General features: G+C 37.9%; 2 protein-coding genes across 2 annotated transcripts; both read left to right on the top strand.

The window, feature by feature from the left end:
• Positions 1-19: 19 nt before the first annotated feature.
• LYAR (Ly1 antibody reactive) lies at positions 20-9264 on the top strand. The gene is made up of 9 exons (XM_058803669.1): positions 20-101; positions 735-902; positions 1211-1325; positions 3267-3374; positions 4761-4844; positions 6404-6740; positions 7030-7134; positions 7988-8073; positions 8389-9264. The coding sequence occupies exons 2-9, from the start codon at positions 781-783 to the stop codon at positions 8521-8523; spliced, it is 1092 nt and encodes a 363-aa protein (XP_058659652.1). The 5' UTR covers positions 20-101; positions 735-780; the 3' UTR covers positions 8524-9264.
• An 8537-nt stretch (positions 9265-17801) lies between these two features.
• TMEM128 (transmembrane protein 128) lies at positions 17802-25395 on the top strand. Its single transcript, XM_058803912.1, has 5 exons — positions 17802-17919; positions 19011-19152; positions 21047-21208; positions 22253-22361; positions 23687-25395. The coding sequence occupies exons 1-4, from the start codon at positions 17802-17804 to the stop codon at positions 22350-22352; spliced, it is 522 nt and encodes a 173-aa protein (XP_058659895.1). The 3' UTR covers positions 22353-22361; positions 23687-25395.
• Positions 25396-25742: the final 347 nt, after the last annotated feature.

Consider the following 25742-nt stretch of genomic DNA (forward strand, 5'->3'; position numbering starts at 1 on the left):
TCCCGTTCCGGTGCGCGGGGCGGCGGCAGCGCAGGCGCGGGGCGGCCAGGCCGGAGGGGCCGGTGCGGCACGTGCCGCGCGGGGCGGCGGCCGCTGCTGAGGTGCGGGGGAAGGGGAATGGGAGCGGGAGGAGAACGGGAACGGGAGCGGGAGCGGCACGGCACGGCACGGCACGGCTGCTGCCGCCCAGGAGCTCGGCTGGCGGCCACGCCGGGCTTCCCAAGCCGTGCGGCCCGGTCACTCCTCAGCGTTACCGCTCGGCGGGGCCCGCCGACACCGGTGTGCAGCTGCGGGGAGCGGGATGGAGCGGCGCGGTCCCGCAGGGGAAGGGAGCGGGACAGGGAACGCCGCCTGCGCGTATCGGCGTGGGCGCGGTACGGGGGTCACCGGTGCAGGAGTTACAGGTGGTTTCTCCGTTCGGGCGATGGGTTCGGGGGTTACCGGGTTCGGGTGATGGGTATGGGGGTTACCGGTTCCGGGTTCGGGGGTTACCGGGTTCGGGTGATGGGTTCGGGCGTTACCAGTTCCCTGCTGGCGTGGCGGATGCAGGGATTGCTGGTTCCCGGTACTGCTCTCCCCTGCTCTCACGGAGGGCATCAGGGGGAAGGAACTCTTGCACGTTCTGCACCGCGCTGCTCACCCTGGCCGTCAGTGGGTGCACGGGTGTGTTTCGCTTCGGCCCTCCAGGTGTTTCTTTCAAGCTGTGAATTAAGATAATCTTCTTGTATTCCTAGAGCTGCGCTTCTGTGGGAAGGAAGAGGCTCCTGACCGCTCGCCACCATGGTGGTTTTCACGTGCAATGCCTGTGGAGAAGCCGTGAAGAAAGCACAGGTTGAAAAGCATGTGAACATCTGCAGAAACTGTCAGTGCCTGTCTTGCATGGATTGTGGCAAGGATTTCTGGTATGTAAAGAATGGGAAATAACCTTGCTCACTCTGCAGACTCACTTGCTCACTCTTGTCACAAATGCAAGAGATGCAAGTCAGAAATTTTCAGTGAAAGCTGTAGCATGACAGCAATGCCTGTGGTCTTACAAGCACGTACTTTAAGCACATCACATTTTAATAATTTCAACGTTGACAATAATAAGGTTTAAATAATCTGTTCATTTAAATAATCTATTACTTCAGCTTGTTGGTTGGCTAAGTGTTGCACAGTTTGAGGAGTGAAGCGTTTCAGTGACCTGTGGTTAAAAATCTCTTCTACCCAGGGGTGATGACTATAAGGAACACATCAAGTGTGTAAGTGAAGACCAGAAATATGGTGGGAAAGGCTTTGAAGCCAAAGCTAGCAAAGGAGATGCTAAACAGCAGGAGTGGATTCAGGTATGGTTTATACTGTATACACCTACCGTAACTATTGTCTGTAATTATCAAAGATAGAAAAGAGCCTGTACTGGCTCAAGCCAGAGATCTGTTTTTACCAATATCCCCAGCTGTCTGTTGGTGTTTCCTTGATAGGTCTGTGTTTGTCCTGGTAAGAAATGTGGTTTTTGTTTTGAATCTATATCTTACTGGTTTGGTTTAGTGTAATGTTCCCAACTGCATACAAAGAGACATTGGTAGTTGTCAGTCCCTTTTGTGCCCTTTATGCTTTTGTAGACCTCTGTCAGGCACTCCTCCTCATCTCATATTCTTTGTTCAAGGTTCAAAAATCCTACCCTGCTTAGTTGTTCTTCATGTGTAAATTAGATCTTTGGGTTTTCTAAAATCTTCCCACTCTACTGTATGCTTGTGAAATGCTGTTCAAGATATAAGAGAACCATAGATTTACCACGTGTCATAATTATGTTTTCTGTGTCCTTTATTCCTTTCTAACTATTATTGGTCAGTTAACCTACTCTTGGGTGTTTTTTTTGTTTGGTTTTTTTTTACACTGCTGCTGATCATTGTGCTGGCATTTTCATGGCATTGGCTATTTTAACCCTGAGATACTGTATCTAAGCTCCAATGGTCAACTAAAGTCTGCCATTTTAGATGTGAAATTAGGATTGCTTTTCCCTTTCTTCTTGCTTTGAGTGAATTTGTGTTGAAGGCATTTCACCTTTTTATTCACCTTATTAGTCACTCATTTTCTTAAGATCTTTCTGGAATCCTCATAGTTCTCATTCTAAACAGCTTCATATCATAGGGAAAATTTTCTGTCCTCTTGTCAGATATTTTGTAAATATGTTGAACAGGAGAAGCTCCAGCATGGATAGAAATATTTCCTACTCTTTCTGTCTTACACAAGAATCTACTCTCTTATGGCTTTACTTCAAAGGTTTTGGAAGGACCTCAAACACATATTTAAAACCTCATTAGCAGTAAGTTAGATCACATTTATGCATGGAATTGTTGTTTCTATCAAGTAGAATACATCCTAAGAAGGTGCTAAGCTACATGCATGCTTGAAGCATGTGATGAATACCATTAAAGTCAGAGATGAGTGCTTTTGTTGAGATTGAACACTGTTTGGGGACATTTGTAAAGGCAGCATGATGTGAGTGTTGGTGCTTACTGAGCATTGGTAGCCTGCTTCAATAGTAAGTAATTCTTACACTGAAGGATGAGGGATTAGCAGTCACCTTTTTCTGAGTCTTAACATATTCACAAGCCTTTCAGTCACCAGGTGTTCAGAAGTACAGGAAGGCTCTGCAGTGTCCAGTGGCTGCACTCTAAGAACTGGGGAGCCCAGAGCCTTTGTCCCCCACAAGCAGCAGTGCTGTTCGAGGGGCTGCCATGAGGCCCTGGTCTAACCTCTCTCCTCTCATGCTGACACCCATAGCACAGGAATGTCCAGGGCTGTCATATAGGGATAAATGCTTGTTGAAGCTGGCACTGCTGCCAGAAGAAATGCATGTCAGCTGTGGCATCAAAAGTAAGCCTGATTTTTCATAATTAACTCCAAAACCAAAAAGCTTCTTTTCTTAATGCAGGTCTTTTTCATGCTGCAAGAATCCCTTCTGGGATATAGTTACTTTAGTTGGAAATGTTTTTATTACAGTTTGTAACTTATCAGAAAGCACTGATGAGCAGTCCTGCTTACCTCTGCTTACTACATAGGTATAAATGTTTATATAGATAATTTTGACACATTTAATGAGTAGTGATAGAGCCAAAGATCAGTGTTTTTCTTATGTTTTTTGAGCATTTCCTATGAACAGACGATACCAGCTGTAGGTGCTGGGTGATTTCTGCCCAGTGTATTTCAGACTTGCACACCTGATATGTACCATTTGATTCTTATGCTGCTGTGCTGATTTAATTCTGTTTTTCTTCATTCAGAAAATTCACGAGGTAATGAAGAAGCCCAACATAAGCCCCAAAGTGCGGAACATTTTGGAGCAAATACGTGCCTTTGATAACATTCCAAGAAAAAAAGTAAAGTTTCAGGTATGTTTTAATAGAGATTTGCAGTTATCTGTGCAGTGAAGACAAAAATAGACTTTTTTAGGGGCTGCTACTCTCTTTTAATAAAGGTGGAACAAATTACTTAGTTGGGCATTTGTACAGATTGTGTAATAACTGAATTTCAAATAGGCAGTGTTTGTAAAATTTGCTTAAAATGACTCTTGGTCTGCCAGTTTAATTAGGTGTTAAGTCAGAGACTTGCATTTTAACCTTAATCTCCATATGTAGGTTTGTTCTGTTTTCAATACCTTTCTTTTTTGACTATTTGCTATTTCTATTGAATGCCCAAATTCTTATACATACTTTTAAAGATTTCTTATTTCCTTGGCTTTGTTTTTTTCCTGAAGGCAAGGTCCTGTTTTGAGGGTTTTCCTGTTACTCAGTATTCTGACACTCTCCTGCTCTGCATGCTTCACTAAAGTAAATTACAGATGTGGAGAATTTACTGTGTAAAGAATTTCATTAAAAGTGAAGAATTACTCACAAATGGGCCTTCCCCCCCCCCCCCCCCCCTCTGTTCTTTGCCTCAGATTGTGAGGCTGAGAGAAGATCAGCCTTGCTTCCAAAGCACTCAAATAGAACTTATAGAGCTGTGGTGAAATTGCTGCTAGCAAGCTGAGGGTTAGACTGTTTCCCTACAGGATTAATGTTCTGAGCAGGAAAACTAGTATTTTCCAGATCCTCTCCTCTTGATAAGATACATTGCAGTAGAAGATCAAAAGTTTTTGCAGTTAATTGTTTCAATTTACTAATACACATTTCCTAGGGTTTTTATTGCAATGCAGAAATCTTTACATTACATTTAACAATGAATTCCACGTTTCTAAAAGTTGATCTCTTGCAGATAGTGTGAACAGCATAATTTACTGCTATATTTTCATTTTCACCAGGAACACGTGCAATAACCCAAACAACTTTGAAATGTTTGCATTGAGCTGTTTGCTTAAATTATACTTGCTTGTAATAAACTAAGATGTCTATTTAGGAGTGTGACCATATGTCCAGTACAAAATAAATAAGATATAAATAAGATCAGATCATTAATGTTTTAACTCATGGGAACAGTCAGAAGATTTGGAGAGACCTTAACATAGCCATTTGTATCAAAAAGCTTCAGGATTATCTTTTGTATATATTTACCACTTGGGGAGGCAATTGGTGTAGCCTTCTAACAGTTCCTAGACATTACACAAAATAATTCAGCAAAGAGGCTTGAGATATATAATAGGAGTAACCTCTAACCAGATCTTAGACAAAAGCAGTGATTTGATTCTTAAATGAAAAATAAAAAACAAGAACCAGTTATATTGCAATGAAGAAATCAAATTGGAGGATATTTTCAATTATTATTGTTTTTTCTATGCACAGAATTGGATCAAGAACAGTTTGAGAATTAATGACAGCAATTTGCAAGATCAGGTGTGGGGTGTTTTCTCAGAAGCAACCAGAAATGTAAGTGTAACTGGAGGTACATTATAAAATGGGAATGCACTCCAAATGTTTGAAGGAAAACCTTTCAGACTCCCTTTGTAGATGTTAGTGGAAACATTGTCTCCCATAGTTCCAACAGATTATGTTATGATGTAATATTTCTCGACTAAATTGTTAATTTGTGGAACACAGAACTGTTGCTGAAGTTGTTCATACTGAGAAAGTTGTGATTGAAAATTTGGACGTGGTGACACGATTGTGCCATCATAATCAGAAGGCTAATTTATGCTACTATAAAAAGGGAAAAGCTCTGCCTTTATCTTTGTTCCAATCTTCTATCACTCACTAAGATGGAATAAGACACCTTTCAGAGTTTATTGGTCTCAAATTTATGTGTATTGGAGTGAGAAATTTGCAAGCACATAGTTTACCTATTCATTAGTGGGGCGAGAAATCCTCCAGTTTGTGATGCAAGTTCCTCCCATTCCTTTGTCCAAATTGTGGCCTCACTCTTTTGTCACTGACCTTTTGCCAGTGCCTAATTCTTTGTGTTTTGGTAGGGTGTTGTTTATTTGCATCTATTGCTGCTACTCAAGAGCTGTTGGAGAAGCTCATTTCTCAGCTGAGTAAAGATGCTCTCCCCCCTTTCACCCAAATTCTTTTGAGGAAGAGTAGGCAAAGCTTTGGCATTATCCCCTCTTGATGATGCTTTGTGTTTCTGATTTGATGATTCCAGTTAAGTTTATTTGCAGTTTTTCTGAGGAATCCAAATGTAAGAGCCAGGAAAGAAAGAAGCACATTTAGTAAAGGATGGAACATAACATAAATTCTGAACACTGTTTTGCTGGAGCATTAATACTGAGTTTATACAACTTCACTAAAGTCATAAGCAGTTCTCCCTTGACTTACACTAATTTATAAGAGGTCTTCAATCTGAAAACCTTTTATTTAAACACAAATGTAAACAATTACTGTTCATAGAGCATAGCATTAAAATAAATTATATAACACAGCATTTCAATTCACTTTTAAGAAATCTTAAAAAGATCTTAAAATATGATTGGTAATACATACCTTGAAGTGTATATACTTAATTGGAATTCTCAAGCAGGAGTGCCTTTTTTAGCACCATGTCATAATGGTTTGTTGTCCCAGACACATTCAAGACAGGATGGCAAAAGAGATTATTACTCAAGGGCTGTGTATTTGGGAATAAGTTCTGCATCTTGCTGTAATGTGCTGTAGTTTTGTTTGTGTAAATTAAAGAGCTGTCACTTCCTTAATTACGTTTAACAAATAATTTAAAACACAATAGACACTTACTTCAACTAGGAATTACATATATTGTAAGATAATATTTCTCCTGTGATGTTCATTAGCATTTGGTCTGTTAAGTTAAAAGAATGAAGCACATTAGTTCACTGGTGCTGCTTCTCAGGTAACTGGTAACATCATATGTGAGCAATTTAAATTATTTCAGGATATCAGTGTTGTGAACAGTTACCAATGATCTAGTAGAGGAAAGTTGCAATGTCAAAAAGCACATTTGAAAACTGTAATTATCTTTCTTTCAACAAAAGACTTCAAATGAAAAGGAACAAGACAAACCACAACAGAAGGAAGAGCAGCAGCCTGCAGAAACTGGGGAAAATACAAAGGCAGAAGCAAATGGAATTACAGATGAAAAAACTGAGAGAAAAAAGAATAAGAGGGAACGAAAAGAAGAGAGACAAAAGAATAAAAAGAAGGAGAAAAAAGATCTGAAATTGGAAAACCAGGAAGAAGTAAAAAAGATTAAAAAGTCCAAAAAAGGAAAAGAGACTGTGGAGGATGAATGTGAAATAAATGGAAATGGCAATCACAGTGAAACAGAAGAGGAAACAAATGTAAAGAAACGCAAACATAAACATGTAGAAGGTATCCATCATACAATTTATATTCATGTTCTTTTTGAAGAGGCTTTTTCTCAATTCCACAGCTCAATAAACTACCTACTTTGTAGGCATACTACTACTAAGTAGAATTTTGAAGTAGTGCATAAGATATACAAATTAGATTATTTTTAACAATGACTGTACATTTATTTTATAAAACCTAAACCACTTTGCAAATATAAACTCACGTTAAAAGAACAAAAACTTAAGCCATGTCAGAATTTCTCATTTTAAATCTTTCTTGTGTGTGTTTTGTCCAATTCCATCTCTAGAGGAACCTCATACCAAAACAAAGAGAATGAAAACTGAAAGCATTTCAGAAGACATGGAAACAGAAGACGTCAATGACAATGAAGAAAATGTGGGAACAGATAAAGGTATTTTTAAAAGAACAATTTAGATTGTTACAAAACTACTCTGGAAAAGACCTAATGCTATAAACACAGCTTCTGTAGCAAGCCATGATATAAATTGTGCCTCAGCATACATGAATGTGTGTATACTCAGTATACACATCTGTTCCAGAGTAAGTAGCCTGTGCTACTCTTAACACCTGATAATGAATTACTTCTCTAATTTGTTGTTTGTGCTGTGCTGGCAGCCTTTGGCTGTGCTTGATTCCAGTGGACACTGATGTTTCACCACAGTGGATCTCTTTCCCTGCTGCCATGCCCATTAGACAGCACAACAAAAAGGGTAACAACTCTTAGACCTCTTGGTATCTCTCATATCCCCATTTTTGCTCAGTGAATCATAAATTGGACCTTAGTTTATGCTTACATAAACCTACTTCTGCCTATCACCTGTCCTGCTCTGACTGTGTTTGAACATACAGATCATTTATTTATAACTACCAATTAATGACCTCTGAAGGTGGTATGGTCAAATTTGACTGCCTTTGATTTAAGTGTGAAAAGACAGGATCTTAACTATCCCTGCATTAAGAGTTTCTGCTTAATAGCTGAAGTGCACAAGTTAAGTAAAAACAATTGTGACCCCTGTTGTTCAAGTACTGTGGTGATTCTTCATCTGCATTCCATTTTATATTCAGGAACAGCTGATGACTTTTATGCTTAAGACACCCTCCTGTTGTAGGTTCAGTCAGTTAACAACTGTTGTGGTAGCCAAACTGATTCCAAAATTAGGAGATTGATGGCTGGTTACTAGCAGAGAAGAAGACCCAGAATACCTCCTTTCACTAACAGTGTTGTACATTTAATTATTTCCTAGGTAAATTCAACTGGAAGGGAACCATCAAAGCAGTTCTGAAACAGGCTCCAGACAATGAAATTTCAATTAAGAAACTAAGAAAAAAGGTACTGTACAACATGGTTTTTTTTAGTCTCCTATGGTCTTGTGAATTTATTTGTGTAATGCCGAAGCTCAGAAAATTCTGGATTGCATAAACAAAAAGTTCAACATTTTTAGTGGGATATCAATTAACAGAATGTCAGCTGAAGGACAGGTTTTTTATTGCTTACTGAATTACACAAGAAATTCAGTGCTAGTTCTGGAAAGGAATAATAGCACAATAGCTTCCATAGCACTTTTAATGCAGTAATGTAAATGTGTTATTGCTTCCAATGGAATTATAGTCACAGACTAAAAACCTTTTCTCTGTCTTTGTGCAGGTGATAGCTCAATATTACGCAGTAGCTGGTGAACGTCACAAAACAGAAGAGGACATCCTAGCCATCTTCAATAAGAAAGTGAATAACAATCCTAAATTTAGAGTTCTAAAGGACAAAGTGAAACTTGTGAAATAAACAGTTTGCATACTTCTTGTGAAATAAAGTACTTTCCATAGCTGTTGCATTTTAATCTTGCAGATGGAGTGATACTCTTCTGTGAGCTGTACAAATACTATGCATTGGTATCAATTTGAATTGTGTATGTGAAAGCAGAATTTAACTTTTAATACTGGATCCCTGCCCTTTTTCTAGATTTATCACAGAACCTTTTTCAGATATTTTATTTTTTGATTTTATGGAAAATGTATATTTTTGGTACAAGTTTTAAGAGGCATTGAAAATAATTGCTGGCCTACTGTATTAAAGTTCTCCCAGTAATTAATATAATTTATAGGCATGAATGTTTCTCAGGACCTGGGTTGTGTGGCTTTTTGCAGGAACTGTTTTTGAAAGCAAATAGGATTTTCATATTCAGAAACCCACTGTGGAATAAATGTTTTGTCATGCTAAAACTCAAAATGGTATGGCTGATACCCACTTTATGCACTGTGGATAGTGTATGCAGCCTTTAATAAACTGTTGATTCTGTGTTGTAAAATGCATAAATAAAGTGTCAGATTTGTGTATGCAATATTGCACATTCAGTGAAAATCTAAAAACTGTGTTTTTAGATATGCGTTTTTAGATTAGATTCTGTATATGCAATCCTACTGAAAGTCTTGATTAGTAATGCAATAGACTTCAATAGAAGTGGTTACATGGACTGAAAATTGACTGATGAGATAGATTACTTTAAAATACAAGCTTAAATATAATGAATCTTGTCACTTTATAATTGCATAATAAATCCACAAATTATGCATGCTTTGAAGAGGCTGTTGTATTGCTGTCACCAAAACAATGTAGCTAGGCTAGAAATGTTACAGGTAAGGGACAAAGCTGCCTGACATTTTGTAGGTTTTTACTTAATGGTAAAATTACTTCCATGTAGGAAGTTTCCTATTATGATATACTCTGTTAAAAACAGCATTATAAAGCACTCAGTCATATGGTGCTTTTAAAAACTGCTTAGTGATTTCAAGCAGGTACACTTCTATAAAACTCCATGGTAAAAATATTTAAATTTATAGAAATATTAACTATATTAAAGGTATAAATACTAAAAATTCACTGTGATACACTGGGTTCAGTTTTTTTGAGTACATATTTGTCTCACTGTAAAGGTTGCAAGAAAGGACATAATGAAATTAAGGTGTTAGTTGTTTGTTGAAGCTATGCAACAGTTGTTTTTATTCAGTCTAACAGATAAGCAGAATCTTGGATCCTATCATTGCAGAGTTCTGGTGTCTGATGCTCAGGGTTTACTGCAGTGATCACTGAATGAAGCAAAGCAGCAGGTTAAGTATTCAAACATCATGGTTCAGCTGAAAGCTGGGAATAAGGAATATCAAATCAATAGCATGCAGATGATCTATCAGAGTAGGATGTGACCTTGTAATTTGCTTTCCTGCTTTAACTATTATCACTCTTTAAGGTTCAAGCAGTGTACTCCCCTGTGCATTGCCATGGTTGGGTTAGTGATGCCTGTGTGGAGTAATAAACACGCTGTAAATTATTATTCCCCTCCCTATCTAAAGGGTAAAGCAGCACCAGCTGATGTTCAGTTTTTTCCCCTCATGTTTTGGCACACATGAATCTAATGCTTGCCTCTATTTGTCAGTCATTAGTGGGAGTCTGTTGCAAGTAAGCCGTTATAATTACAATAATATCACCTCAGTGTGTGTTGCTGCAGTATTACCTTTCCTGCTCTGTTGGCAGAAAGAGGGGGGGCAGTATGCTTTGTAGGCATATTTTTCTTTCTGGGTGTTCCTGGCAATACTGTAGTATGGTCATATCTGTAATATGTAATGAAATATGGTAAGTAACATTTAGTATGGTAGATGAGTCTATGCCTTTAATTGTAGAAGGCTCCAAGTGCTACTCCAGTCCATGCATAGTTCCATTATTGACATGCAGCTCTCCAGTGAAAAAAATCCCAGACTTAGATGTTTTTTCATTAGACAATTAATGAAGTACTCAAGAGGATTGAATTTCACTTTTCCCCTTGCAACAGGTCTGGACTTTAATTTACTCCTTGCAAATAATGATGTCTTGATCAGATTGAATTTACTTCAAATTTGGTGGTAATTGTTTCAGAGGGAGGCATAATCCCTCAGAGATCATTGAGAATCCTTCAAGAAGACAGAAAACTAGCAGGACCTCCCTAATTTCTATTCAATAATTAAGCAGCATATTTACCAGTATTGTTTTAATCCAGAAAATGTTTTAGTGATTTTCTAAACAGCATAAAATAGGTCCATAATTATACCTTACTGTTAAAATTTTCTTTTCTAAAATATTGTATTGAGAAGTGAGTGTCTTTGTGGCAGGGTGAGGAAGGGAGAAATTAGAAAATTGTTTAAAGCTAGTGGCTTTCATTATAACTATAGCATAAGCACTTAAGCAGGGACTTTAATCAGTGGAAGAAAAAAGCTTCAAAGGACAGCTACTTATTTGTTGTGCTCAGCCCTCCACTGTGCTGGTGCATTAGAGTAGTTCATTCTTTCTCCAGTGAAAACTGATCCTCCCACCTGGTGCTATAATCCAATTGCATCAGGATAATGTAGTCAGAGCCCTACATGAGTAGTGGCTCATAGCTGATGACCACAGGATACAGAGACCCAATACATGATTTCATTCAGAAACTTTTAAGGCTGTAACACTCACCCTTATTAAGGAAATAAGAGAGCAAATATTAAAGTTTTTGTGCAAGATAAGTGAAAAAAGGCATATTGTTCTGTACATTGAGCTGTGTTCACAGGTTACAAGATATCTCAGTCAATATATTCAACATTTACCCCTTTTTTCTCCCAGATTAGCCTTTAAGAAAAAAACAGGAATAAGTCCTCTAAGTTTCTTTTCTGCTCTGTCAGCCAAGAAAAGCTGCATATTATGTTTCCCATTAGTGCTTTTACAGGAAGTATTACTTTATATTGAATTCTAAATTCCACTTGGACTAGAGGAAGTTTTATTAGTAACTTTCCTTTATACTTTTAAGATACAGTTCCTTTTACCCCTGGTAATCTACTGCTTCTCTTTGCAATTCTTGGATGTAATTCCTTTTGCACCTGAATCCTCATGCTTTTATGCTCTCAAGCAGCAAAGGCTGAAAAACCTTCAAGCTTTTTGCTTAGATTGGACTTTTTTCTTCAAGATTGCAGATCATAGATCTTAGTCCTTTCCAAACACATTTTTATCTTTTAAAATTTATTCTAGAAGATTTAGAATTGTCCAGTCTTTTGTGTGTTTTGCCCTTCTCATTAGAATCTTTTAGTAGAAACTGCTCTTGCTACACAACTTCAGCTACCTCAGCTACAGCAGCAGTAAAATACTGGCTTCCAACAGAAGTAGTTTTATAGTTCCTGAAACTACTTGAAAGTAACAGAAGACCAGAAATCATGTCTTGATGCCTGCCCACCCATTAAACCCCTCTTCTCAAGCTTCTATATGGAATGCATTAGTACAAAATTAGTATAAAAAGCCTAAGTAAGGCCTCATTAAAGTCAAGCTCAACTCACGTACACTTGGTTTACCAGAAAAAACGTACTTTTAAACATAATGGGATCTTCCTCTCAGGCAGCATGAAATCCTCTTGAAAGTATTCAGAACACTGCATCTCACTTAGGTGACAAAGAAAAAGAACCAGAATAAAAAAGAACCAGAATTCTGCCTGCATTGCAGATGGCTCAAACCACACTTCTGTTCCTTGAAGTAGCCACAAAATGAACTTCCACCATCCAGCCATTAATGTATAAACTCAAAGCACTAAGTGCACCTTTGTACTCTAATTTTTTGCCCTTCTGCTGGCCTTTTCTCTTGATGAGAAGGAATTCCAGAAGGAATACACACCTATTGACACTGTACAGTATCCATACATGGCAAAGGCTCATGTTTTCTGTGGATGAGACAGGACCAGGATTTTCTCCCAGACTGTTCTTTCTTACCATGTCTTATACCATGAAAATGTCTTTCCTCTTGCTTCTTGCTCCTACAGTTTTGTTCCAGGTGTTATGCCTTTGAAAGTTTCAGCTTTTTTTTTTTTGGTGAACTTTCAGTACCAGAAGTTGTTCCAGAGGTTAGCACTGGGTAAGTTTTCCATGAGAAGAAAAAAATTGAACTCAGCTGATGTTCTTAAGATCTGTTTATGTTATGCAGATTAGCCAGAACAGTAATGGGAATTTTGCAATCATCCTCTAGCAAAAAATTCAAATTGCTGAATTCAGTCTTTATAAAGGAAACATCTTTCTCTTCCTGTCTGTCTTGGACAGTTTAATACTCAGTGTTCCTTCTAAGTCTGTTGTCCAATTAATTACAATACCTGTTCAAAAGACATGAAAAATTGACCCTACAGAATATGTAAGTGGCAATAAACTGTGAAGGACACAAAGAAAACCTTCACTGTGAATGAAGCATGTAAGAGCTTTGGTTTGTTGTTTTTTTTTTTTCAAGACTCCACAGAAACAGCATGAGCTGAATCCCACAATACACAGCAAGGAGATGTTGCTATGCTGAACTGTACTTTCCAATCTTGTTAACAGAGAGAACCACTGCTTTAGTACATCAGTCAAATCACAAGCAGTGGTGGCACTAGACATCTCCAAAACCATAGTTAAAATTCTATCACAGCCTAAAATAATGCTAACCTCCACCAACAGAGAAATAGTGCCACACCAAGAGAGACTAATACTTCTGTGCAGTAAATGTTGAATGATACACTTGATTGCCCATTCCCACAACTGAAAGTTTTTTCCTGTGTGAATTAGGTCTGACATTCAGTATTCAAAAAACATACTTTAGGATGTTCCTAAATGCCCTAAGAATTAAGTTCTTTTCATATTGTTACAGATGCATCGTTGCACAGACTTTTTCCTAAGTAAAGAAATCGGTTTCAGTAAGTCCCTCTCTTTCCCACTCTCCCACATCTGGCCATTTGTTTTTGCCTCTCCACCACCCCCTGCATTTTTGCAGGCTTTTAAAACCAGATCAAATCCTCAAACTGAGAGGTATTATATACCACTACTGGGGATTGAGTAGTCAAGAACAATTATAGCTGGAGTATTGCTGCCAAGTGCTTTGTATCATTAAACTGTAGTCTTGGGAAAACATTTTGAGAGCCATTGTACCCCCTCAAGAAAGTAAGCATAGTTAAATGAAACTAAACAAATGGTTTAGAAGGGAGAGAGTAAGAAAATTTACTTAGCTACTTGTAGGAGAATGATTTATACAGATTTATTTTTGATAAATAGGATGAGTTTTGGATATTTGCATAAGTATTTTGGTGTTGTTTGCACAGTTAAAGATGGAAAGAACAGAACAGTCCTCTTATCTTTCAAATGCTGATTATAAAAAGGCAAGTGTCCAACACTAACATCTCTAATCAGGATAACTGAGGGCGAAGATGGTCTTCTATCAAATAAATACTTCACATCAGCTATTTTTTTTCTAATTTGCTGACAACTCTCAAGGTGAGGAATGACATACCTACATAAATTAGATGTCTTCATGTGGTGCATTTTCTTCTGTACTCCTAGATGGCCTCTTCACCTTTTAAACTGCCTTTATCTTTTCTGCTTTCTTTTTCTTCATGAAGTTCAAATGCTTGCATGCTTAAATATAGAGCCTTCTTGGTATCAAGCACGCTATTCTATGTATTGTTTCCTTCCTAAAGGGTCAATCCAAGGCTGCACTGCAATTTAATACTCGCATGAGAATTCAGCTTGAGTTCAGGAGTTTGTATATGGACCACATTCAGAGTCAATAGAGTTTTACCCAGCAGTTGTTTTTCAGATCTGCATTAAGTTATTCACACCAAATGCTTTTAAGTCCTTTTCCATTGTACTGAATTTAAAACAGTTGAAAGAATGCAAGATGAAAGCAGGGGAATTGTTTGTACTATTTGGAGGCTTTTTTGTTACCTAGATGAGTCAGACAATGTATTTACTTTTTCACCCCGTGTAAGAGCAGATGCACAATAGGTTCAGAAAGGATTGAGAATCTCTACCCATCCAGTCTTTTACTCCTGATAGTGGAAGGTAAGCAGCAGATTACTACTGACTTTATTTAGTTTGTGAACAGAAAACACAGACTATTATAGCACTATTATTTTATTCCTCAAAATGAAAAAATACATCTATATTGTATCCAACCTACTTCAGCTAAAATTTAACATAGGAAGGAGCCCATCCCACTTAGATATGAAATGAAGAAAATTCCAGTCAGGTGTTTTGTGAACAGATAACATTTGGACTAATTTAGCTTTTGATTTCTGTAATAGGGAAAAAGCTATGAAAATTGGCTGGAATATTAGAAAACTAATCTGACTTCCTAAAAGTGAGAATTTAACTGGGAATTCAAACTCTAAATTTTTTATCTACTTGGTCAAGAGACACAAAAAAACTACCACATTTGTATGCCATTAAGAATTACTTGTAAATTAACATATAACCAACTAGTCACTAAGCAGCAAATATTCAGTAAGCAATAAGAAAATAAAATTCAAAATATCCAAATAGATTCCAAAATTCAGCTTACAACCAAAAAACCTGAATATTTAAAGACATTCAACTAACATACAAAGTATTATTTTCTACTTAAAATAAAAGAATGTGAAGGTGTTGAATTAAGTTCCCAAGATGTGGAAACTGAATCATATTATGTGAGAGTCCGGGATTACAGTTCACGAGAAAATTTCTGCAAGCTCTGCCCTTTGTACATTTCTTTCACTGAAACTTCAAATTCACAAATTTATTTCACAGAGTTTTAACTAAAGTTATCACATCAAGCATCACATTTTAAAATACTTTTTAACTTTCATGAGAGTATTGTTAAACATTAACTTGGAAGAATTAATTATCCATAACAGGACCGCTGATTAGATGCTTTGTTAATTATGTTGTTCATTTTGTGACAGTCTCGGTTCAGCTCCTGATCACTATCTATTCTTTGGCAGATTAATAATATCTGAATCAGAGAAGCACTGTGAAAAGATCACAGAAAACATCTCAGCTCTACAAACACAGAACATGAGCGGTCTCAGTTAAGGTCAATAGTGAGCCCAGGAAGGAAGCTCTTATTTCAGCTCTTTGCACAATACCTACTCTGTAGGTAAACAGAAGTGTTCAGTTTAACAACACTGACAGATCTTAACCTTTCCAAGCATACATATTTATTTAATTGCTATGTTTAAATCAAAGATATATCCTATGAATAGCTTTTGCAAAGAAAGTGCATGAAGATTTCCTTTGTTTCTTATTTGAATCACTAAGATGAAAGTGAAGGCTGAGGTAGTCATTTCACTCAAAGGAAATAAAACAAAGAAACCTCTATTTCATTGATAAGAAAGCAGAGCTCTGATCTCCCATGAGCTGCTAACTTCAAAATATTCAACTGAACTACATAAAGAATAATCCCTGTAGTCATAAGGACTGCAGTGTGGTTGGCCCTTATGTGATACATGTTCTAAGGCTGGGAAAACAATTTCTACTTACTATGACACCTCTCACATGAAATTCAGGTGTAAATGAAGGCCTGTCTTTCTGCAGAAAAAGATTTATTTTTTCTGTTCTTGTATCTTTTAGGCTGAATATACTTAAATTCAATGTGCAGTAATAAAGAACAATGAGAACCCCGTTTTCCCTTGTCCCTAGAATCTCAGTCATTAATAAAACACACAATAGTATATTCAGGAAAATACAGTTAGCCAGCAGATTTAGAACTGCTTAAAAACAGTGCAAGTCACAGAAAGTTTAGCTTTTACCCTAATTAGTTTCTACCAGTTAGTTTCTTCCCTTAGGATTGCCTAAAATTAGCGATCTTTTTAGTTTTTTTAGAGTTTACTGATAAAATATGTAATTATTTATCCACAGCCTACATTCCATTCTTTTTTATTTTCCTGTTTTTTCAATATAAAACTACAAAGGAAGCATCTGCAAGGCATTTCTCTTGATAAATGCTGCACAATATGCAAAGGATGCATGTGGTAAGTGAAAATTTAACACATTTCTCATAATCATTGTTTTAATGCAAAATATTTTGCCTCCTGAGAGGAAAAGTACAATCAGGTTATGAAACATTGGATTTTTGAACTTTTACCTATATACAGCCAGTTATTTTGATTTTGGTAAGTAAAACACATGTACTGAAATTAGGTTCTTGTTTCTTCAACCTCCCTGATAATAATCTGAGCTTTCATTGAGTATTTCTACATTTAATCCCACAGTAAAGCTATACGTAACAGCTGCTGTATTGGACAGGTACTTCCACATTGAAGTCAGCAGGATTTTTGCCTCAAGTGGAATGTTTTGCCACCAAATTTTCTCTGAGAAAGCACAGGTTTTGTAACAATCACATGGATCATCTAATTAACCTAATCAATCATTACTATTAGAAACAATTTTCTATTTTAAATGTTTTATGTTAATGGCTTGATCACTGAACACACCCCAGAATATGCAGCACACATATTCACTCTTAATATTCATATTATTCTTATAATGACCAGACCTAAGGTTAACCTTCCAGCAAAATTGAGTAGTTTTGAATTTGTCCGTGTGAGTAAACAAGAAAGCCCAATTGGTTTCAAGGTTTTGTTTTCAGAAACATGCTAATGTGACTTTGTATCTAGCTACGCAGATATCAACTACAGAACTGAAACAATCTATTTTACCATTTTATTAGTTTATTTAACTTTGACATAGTTTGTCTTGCAAATATGTTTATTATTGCAGTTACGAGCTGCAGTCTCGAGTGCTACAGGATTCCCGTGGCTCTGGAAAGCCCCCAGAGCTCTGCATTTCACAGTCCCACAATATTCCGAGTGGGGAGGGTTCCAGAAGGGTCATGGAATCCAACCCTTGAGTGAGCGGCCCGTACGCTGATCAAACCTCAGAGCTTGGTGTAATTAGCATCATGCCACAATCATTTTTAACCTACACCACTGGCTTGTGTCACAGAAATCGAGATTTCCCTAACATCTGCCGTGGAGAACATCTGCTTGGCAGACGAGGAAAACATTTCTACCCACAGAGTTTTTTGGGGTTTTTTTCTGAATCATTTCGGCACCACAGCCTTCAGTGCGGCACTCGGCTGTACACGGCAGTGCTCGCTCCCTCCAGAGGGGCTCAGCGCGATTCCCGAAGCTGTTTCTGGATCCCGTACAGCGGGCCCTGGCCCGGCCGCCGCCGCTGCCCCTCACGCCAGGGCGGTGGCGGCCGCCGCGCTCCCGCCCCGCCGCGTCACTGCCGGAGCGGCCCAACATGGAGCCCGGCGGCGGCGGGGACGCGCTCCCGAGGCTGCGGCGCCCGGGGCGGCGCGGGCCGGAGCCCCGGGACCCGCAGCAGCCGCAGGCGCCTGCCCGGGGCGGCGGGACGGCCGGTGGGTGGTGCCGGGGCGCGGGGAGCGGTGCCGGGCCCCGCCGGGCGGGCGCTGGGACGGCAGCGGAGCCGCCTCGGGCGGAGCGGCGCGGAGCGCGGCCCCGCTGCCCTCAGGTGTCCGCTCCTGGCTGCGAGCTGGGCGCGGGGGATGCGAGGGGCTGGCAGCAGCCGACTGCCTGATCTGCCTGATGCGGATGAAATACTCGAGTGCTCCGGGCCCAAGCTCCAGTAGGATGACGAGGAATGTAGGAAATGAAAAATAAAGCTGTCTGTAAGCTCCAGCAGAGCTGTGAGTACGCTCGGCTGGTGGCGGTGCGTGTGGAGGAGTCGGCACATGTGACAGTGCTGAAGGCACACGGCCCACCAGGAGCTCCTGAGATAAACTTCAGAGACACCAAAACTACCTCTGACACCTTTTGTGACAGTGTGTATAAATACTGTTTTACGTGGTTACTGTCGTGCACAAAAATGGCTTTCTTATCTGCTTGCTCTGATGTCTCCCTCTCTCTAAAACAGTACGTGGTAATGAGGGGAGAAAGAGAAGGTCGTTTCCTGCACAATGATAGTTGCAGTTTGCCTGCTGAAGGTGCGCAGCATAAGTCCAGCTAGCTCCTGAAGCTGCAGCTGAAAATTTGTGAATTATCTGCAGTTGAGAACAAGAAAATGATGCCTGCAATCGTTTTGCAAATACTAAAATTCATAAAGAAGGATAAAAATAAATTAGTGATGTAGCAACCTGAAATTCTATATGCTAAATTAATAAAAATTGTTTCATAAAACCAGGGCTTTTTCATTAGTTAAACAACCTTTAGAAAATCTAGTCAGCTGTTTCCTAAAAAGATACACAGATACAGTGTTGTGCTGATTGTTACTGCTTTATCCTTTTATCAAAGGGTACTTTGTTTAGTCTGTTTCATTTCAGTAAATGTTCAGAGTTCTTCAGAATATTTGTAGCACAAAGTGTATTATGATGAGTAGAATAATTTCCCGAGATAAATGAATTAAAAAGATAAAGTATCATGCTTTATGTAACTATAATCATACTTCATTTAATGACTGGCTTTAGTGCTATAATTATGTTCTTCTTTACAGAAGAGTCTACAGCTGTACAGAAGAAGATGAGGCCTCTTAACAGACTGAATATTCATTCTGCATTCTGGATTTTGGCATCAATAGCTGTGACATACTACTTTGATTTTTTAAAAAATATCAAAGAAACTCTGCAAGCAGAGAGGTAAGGTATCTTTTCTTACAAAAAGGTGTGTTTTAGTCCTATAATCATACTCAGTTTGTTACATCTGGTCACTGTATTTTAAATAATGGATGAACAAGATCTGCAGTAGGAATAGAGAAACCTGGGAGTGTTCATCCTGGAGAAGAGAAGGCTCAGAGGCATTTTGTCAATGCATGTAAATACCTGAAGGGAGGGTGCAAAGAAGACAGAGCCAGGCTCTTTCCAGTGGTGTCCAGGACAGGACCAGAGGCAGTGGGCACCAAGTGAAATGGAGGAGTTTCCCTCTGAAGATTAGGAAACACTTTTTTACTGTGAGGGTGTCTGAGCACTGGATGGGTTGCCCAGGTAGGTTGGGGAGTCTCTGTCTTTGGAGATACTCAAAAACCATCTGGACATGATTCTGGGCAACTGGCAGTAGCTGAGCTTGCTTGAGCAGGGAGGTTGGACCAGGTGACCACCTAAGCTGATATTATTTAACTGATTTTAAAGTAAATACAGTGTTTAAAATTTGCTACAGTCGTTTTTTTCTCTATAAACTCTACTGAGCTGTCTTTGTACAGACTAAATACCAAACATTTTAATACTGTACCTTCAAGTTTTCATTTAAATCCAAGAAATAGCTGCCTGTTTTGTTTGAAGTATTTAGGTTTTGATTTTATTTTTTATAAACTCCCTGAAATTAATACATAGAGTTCAAAGAGAAGTTTTCATTTCTCTAGAAGATTTGTAGATGATTTTGAGTAGGTCAGCAAAAGATTAGTGAAATAATTTCTGTGAAGTAATTTTTACTTCTAGTCCATTTATTTTCTATTAAATTATTTTCAATGGGATTGATGTATGTTAAATGTTTTTAGATAGCTGGAAGTGCTTTTAAAACACCTTGCTGTTGGCATTGTTATATCAGTACGTGGAAGCTGCACAGGGCTCTGTGCTGGGGGGGTCTCTGGGGCTGCTCTCCCAGGCTGTTATACCCTTCATACAGCTCACTGTGAAAGCAAAACCAGTGACTCCAAGGTGTAATCAGAATTTGGGGTTACAACCCTGTCTTCCTGCACTGCTTGTGTAGGTAGGCCATGGCTGCAGTTCTCTGAGTGCAGGATTCTCCAGTGGTAGTAAATTTCAAACCAGCATATTATGTTTGCTGTACCATTCCAGAGCACATGGTACCTGAGCAGGAAGATCCTGGGTTACCTTTTGTAATATAGTAATCAAGTTATGGTAAGGATTCATTTTTCAAAATTTTTATTTGTTAATACACCTTCAGATAAGATTTTATTAAAGTGCATCTTCCTCCCAAGTTACCTTATCTGAACTAGTCTTGAAGTGTATCCTCAAAGGGGCTCAAAAGTGTCTCTCCCTAGTTAATCACATACCCTGTGTTTTTATGAATCTGAGTTTAAAATTCTGCATTTCTCCATGGTTTTCTTCAGCAGTTGTAAAGAATAATCTTCATGCTTCTTGTTAAATTTGAGAGTTCCCAGACTGAAATCATATGAAAGCTTCCTGCAGCATTTCTGTTGCACAAAGATCACCAGTCTAATTTATAGTGAAAAGCACAGTTGGAGTGGAGCCTATTTTACTTTATTATTGACAAAGTGGTTTTGGTGTGGTAGTATAGTAGATTCCTGACAAGGTCTGTCACATTGAATTTCCAAAATATTTGAGGGGACAATATATGAAAGGAATGTTTCATTGCAAAATTAAAGTCAATTTAACAGCTTTTAAGGGCAAAAAGTGTTTTGTAAGACCATTTTAAGGTAAAACCCACAGGAACTCTAGGCCACAATTGTGTTTTTAACAGATATTGTTCTGTTTGGTGACTGGAGTGAAGATTACTGGGCAAACTGCAGTGTGACTGTGCTAAACATGGTTTAATGTGCTTTTCTTCCCACAGCTGGTGGCTTTCCTGTGGCACTTGTTTGTTGGCTGTGTGTTTATGTGTGGCCTTTTACTGCATACTGTATCTTGAGTGGTACTGTGGAATTCAGGACTATGATGAGCAGTACCCTGCACTGATTCCTATCACAACAGCTACCTTCATAGCAGCAGCAATTTGGTGAGTTCAAACACTGTGCAAACTTCTGCTAAAGTCTGTGTTAATGGGCTCATTTTATAAGAACTGTCATTTCTGTAATTCTGCTATGTGTATTGGTGGCAATACCAGTTCTGTGTAGCAGAATTTCTTGCACTTTTAACTTTCATCCACAAAGCAAGAGTTGCAACAGTTGAAACTTTATATTGTGTACTTAGAGATGTACTGGATCTTTTCTGTCTTGAAAATTTAGGGGAAAACTGAAGTTATCTTTGTGTAAATTTCTCACCTCTGGCAACAACTTGTGCAGTTAACAAATTAAGACAAAGGTGCAGTCTCTCTATCTGAGAAAAAAATCAGTTTAATCAGTTTCTGTCAGAGTTCTTCATTATCAAACAATCTACAAGTTAGCAAACATACACAAAATGTTAGACTTCTGACTATTGCCATATGAGCTTTAAGGGTTTATATTTTGTCTGAGAATGGTACTTTTAGTAAGAGTTGCGTTACTTATGAGATTGTATGAGAACTGAGCACATGTGAATGAAGAAAATTCCATTGTACCAGTTAATTTATTTGCTTTCTGCATGAAAATTGATTTCCTCTTGTTTAGCAAAATTGTTACCTCTTGACAGGGTATCAGTCAGTATTTGTTGCAATGGTGAAAAAAGGAAGATTGAAGAAAATAAAAGTTCCCTATGGTTTATAATTAGTCAAATCTGTAATTCTTGTAAGTTAGATGTAAAATAAGTTGGTTTTCCCCTTGTCTCTTCAGTTAACTGAAATCTGTCAAGATCAAAGTTCAGATTAAAGCTTCTCTCAGCTGTAATGTATGCCTATTGAAAAATCAGAGTAGGTAATTATCAGGGGCTTCAGATACAGATTTTCTGAAAGTAAAAGGTATCTTTACCCTTTACCCTTGATGTGTTTTGTTTTCAGAAACAAAGTATATTTCCAGGTTAAGTAATTTAAGTCTTACTTCTTCTTTTGACATGTTTTCTTTGTATGCCTGACGTTTCTGTAATGTGACAACTGAACTTACCAAATACTTTCTGCTTTTACTCCCAGTTTCAATGTTGCCTTGTGGCCTGTCTGGTCATTTTTGACACCTGTGTTGCTCTTCATTCAGTTCATGGGTATTGTGATGCTTGTGTCACTCCTGGGATAAGCCCTTCAGGTAAATAATTGAATTTTTTAAGCACATAAAAGTATTTATCTTGTTGTGGGAAGTGCTTTGTTAGACATTTAAGGATTGGGAGGCTGTTTAGGGGTTCCTTCTCTATGTTTTGTGGGCATTCTTCAAATTGTGACATTTTGTGGCATATAGAGAAAACAGAGAACATGCAATTATCAAAAGGGGGAGAATATCCTTTCCACTTCTCTAAAATTCCATTCTAGACATTGAAAAGAAACATTAGTGACATTGGACGGTTTGGGGATGTATAGACCAAAAACCTGCAGCTTTTACCTAGCCTGGGGTACCTTAGTAAAGCTGTTTGACCTGATAGTAAAGGGGAGAAGATATCAACATCCATGGATGTTGCCTTCTCCATTTTTTTTAAATTAAAAATCTTTGTCATGTCTTTGTCTTCAAGTGTGCTGTTTTCATTTTCTGTGATGCACAGTCCAGATCAACCTGCTGTGTGGAAAATTGCCAGATAGGAGAAGTTATTTGTTCTTTTAAAAAGAACTTTTCAAAGGCCAACCCATCTGTTTTGTTGACTGGAAAAATGCATTCTCAATAACTGCCACATATTTTGTTAGATATACTTATCAAATTAATCCAGTGAAATGTAAAAAGCTAAGGATGACACCAAACACAGCTCAGTAAATAGGATGTCCCCTGTATCACAGGGGTCTCATATCATCCAGGGCAGCTCCTCCTTCAGCAGGTCTTGTTTGTTGTACTTCTCAAGGGAATGGGGAGGAAGCCTGCTTGGCTTTGCTTGCCACTTTCTAATGAGGAGATCCCTCAGCATTTTTAGGAATGCAGCAAAAAGAAGACTGTGCTGGATTGCTGGATTTAGAGTGTAGCCTCTTGTACTGACAAAGTTGTAGGCAAAAATTGTTTCATGTCTGGGATGGTGAAACTCAGATTTTTTTTTTTTTAATAACAAGCTGAACCACTGTTGCATTTTCCCCTCTATTTTTGAGATATCAAGAAACCTGATTTAAGGAGATAATTAACTTCTACTCTGACAAAACTCAGACTTCTGAAAATACAATACGTAGTTCAGAACCTCTTTACTGTGGCAAAATATTGGGTGACACTTGCTGATACAAACGTGTCCATGTTTGTTGGTTCTATCATTAGCCATGTTCTGCCTATGCACTTGAAGAATGTGGGGAAATTCTGTATTAGGTCAAATAATTATTTGCCTAATTATTAGGGACAAGTTATTACTTGATGTTCCTAAATCATTAATTCATTTTTGATAGAGCTTGTGCAGTATATAGAACATACAAAGATTTTTATTAAATTTTTTTTTTCTTTTCTTTCAGCTTCGTGTGAAGGACTCAAGTAACTGTAATCCTGCAAAGTGTATGTCACTTCTGTTACATTCCAGTACTTCTGTTGTTTCTAATACTGCCTGTTTGCTCTGACTAATACAGTAATTCTTAATCTACTTGATTTGTAAATCAATGGACATAACCATAGGAAAACCAGCTGATTAGTCAATAATTGGAAGATAAATATGTTGTACATCTCTTAGTAACATGAAGCCTTTAGTTTTGTAAAGCTTTGTAAAGCTTCTATTTATATTTGAGTATTAAGCACATGGGTAGTAAGTAATAGCACCATAGAATAGTTAGTGCTGAAAGGGACCTTTAAATATTATCTCTGGGGGCCTCAGAGGTTACCTACTCAAACTTCCTGCTCAAATCGTGTTGTTTGATTTGGAAGTAAGTGATACTTAAATCAAGTGTTGTGGGGTTTTAATACTATATTCTTTCCATTTGAATTGACAGGTAAAATACTGTTATCTGGAACCTGTGTTTGTACTTGTAAACTTACTTACAGGAGGCATTTCTTGATCTCTTAAATTTCTGCTGTTATATGTGTTACCATATAGGAAATATTTTACTATCTAATGTCTTGAATTCAGATCTGCTAGTGTTTAAAAAATGTATGGATAAGGGAAAGGGAAAGCTGGTTGACATTTGGCAGTGCCATCAATTAAATAAATAAATTCTACTGGTACTCATACAGTTTGTCCACAGCCAAAGGTGGATGATCAAGCTGTGAATAACCAGCAATACAATGAACAATATTAACACTACACAAGAAATTTGGAGCACACATTAAATTCTTTTATGTATGTAGTGTTTTAAAGTATTCAGGTAGTTTTTTCTTCTGTAAATCAAATTTTCATTCTTAGCAGTGCCTGTTAATGAAGTTGCCATTTTCCTTACTCAGCAATGAAGAGGCTGATATTAACTTAAAAGCTACTAGTTATACTCAGTTGGGAAAATAAAATAACATTTTATTTTTATTAAATGTCTGTTCATGTTGACTGAGATACTTAACTGTCTGAAGACGTGGGCACCATCTGGTTGCTAGACCACTTTGTGTAGGTCCTTGTGTAAATACTTTTCCAGGCATGCCTTTTGGAAAATAGGAGAATGTAGAAATTGGGTATTGAAGCCTGTTAAAATCTACTCCTTGTGAGTGTTGCTTGAAGTCTGGACTGCCAAAGGATACTGTGTTCTTTACTCTGACTTCCAAATCCACACCATTGCTGAACACATGGAATGTTTAGTAATGACAGAGAATGCACATTGTCTTTGGTTGTTACTGTTCCATTAATGAAAAAAGTTGGGACCTAGTAGTATGTAATACAAAGGATCAGACAAACCAAAATAAAGTGCATTCAGCACTACTTGAACTAGTTTGTAGGATAAGTTAACAGCTTGATTTGTTTAAATGTAATATTTAAATTTGCCAAAACCAGTCATGCTTCACATCTTTAAAGTGTAAGTTGCTTATCTTCAGGTCTTCAATTTGTAAAAGGTTTTACCAGTTTTTTCTGCATACACAGGTACATTTGAGTAACTTTCTTTATTACAACATTTAAAATGCAGTATTGCTCAGGGACGGTAATTATAGCTGTATTTTTATTTGTCAGCTATATAATTGCTCTAAGTGTTTTAAGTTGCCTTGTAATCTGAATTAAAATTACTGTTTACTACATGATTTTTAAAATTCATTCTTCTGAACATCTTAATAAACTTTGTACAAAAATGATCAATAGGTGTTCAATATTTAATTGTTTAACCATCTAATTACACTTTCTTGGAGACCTCCACCCCATCTCATTGCTTTTTCTGTAAAATAGATGTTCATGTAGATTTTAAATACTGTACTTGACTCAGGGTATCTTTGTCTTCATTCCCCTTCACCTGGGTTTACTGAAGGTGTAATAACACTCTGTTCACCTCTGGAGAGCTGTTTGCCTTCAGACTACTTTGATGTCTTTCTGAGAATCCCAGGTAGAAATGCTCATTGTACAAAGTCTTTCAGTAACAGATCTGAGTATCCAACACAATACTCATTCAC

This window comes from Ammospiza caudacuta, chromosome 4 (assembly GCF_027887145.1).
Source record: "Ammospiza caudacuta isolate bAmmCau1 chromosome 4, bAmmCau1.pri, whole genome shotgun sequence".
Classification (NCBI taxonomy): Eukaryota; Metazoa; Chordata; class Aves; order Passeriformes; family Passerellidae; genus Ammospiza; species Ammospiza caudacuta.

Coding starts and splice junctions, on each gene's coding strand:
- LYAR (XM_058803669.1), top strand. CDS start 781: ATGGTGGTTTTCACGTGCAATGCCTGTGGAGAAGCCGTGAAGAAAGCA. Junction 903..1,210: donor GATTGTGGCAAGGATTTCTG/GTATGTAAAGAA, acceptor TCTTCTACCCAG/GGGTGATGACTATAAGGAAC. Junction 6,741..7,029: donor CAAACATAAACATGTAGAAG/GTATCCATCATA, acceptor TTCCATCTCTAG/AGGAACCTCATACCAAAACA.
- TMEM128 (XM_058803912.1), top strand. CDS start 17,802: ATGGAGCCCGGCGGCGGCGGGGACGCGCTCCCGAGGCTGCGGCGCCCG. Junction 19,153..21,046: donor GAAACTCTGCAAGCAGAGAG/GTAAGGTATCTT, acceptor TTCTTCCCACAG/CTGGTGGCTTTCCTGTGGCA. Junction 21,209..22,252: donor TTCATAGCAGCAGCAATTTG/GTGAGTTCAAAC, acceptor TTTTACTCCCAG/TTTCAATGTTGCCTTGTGGC.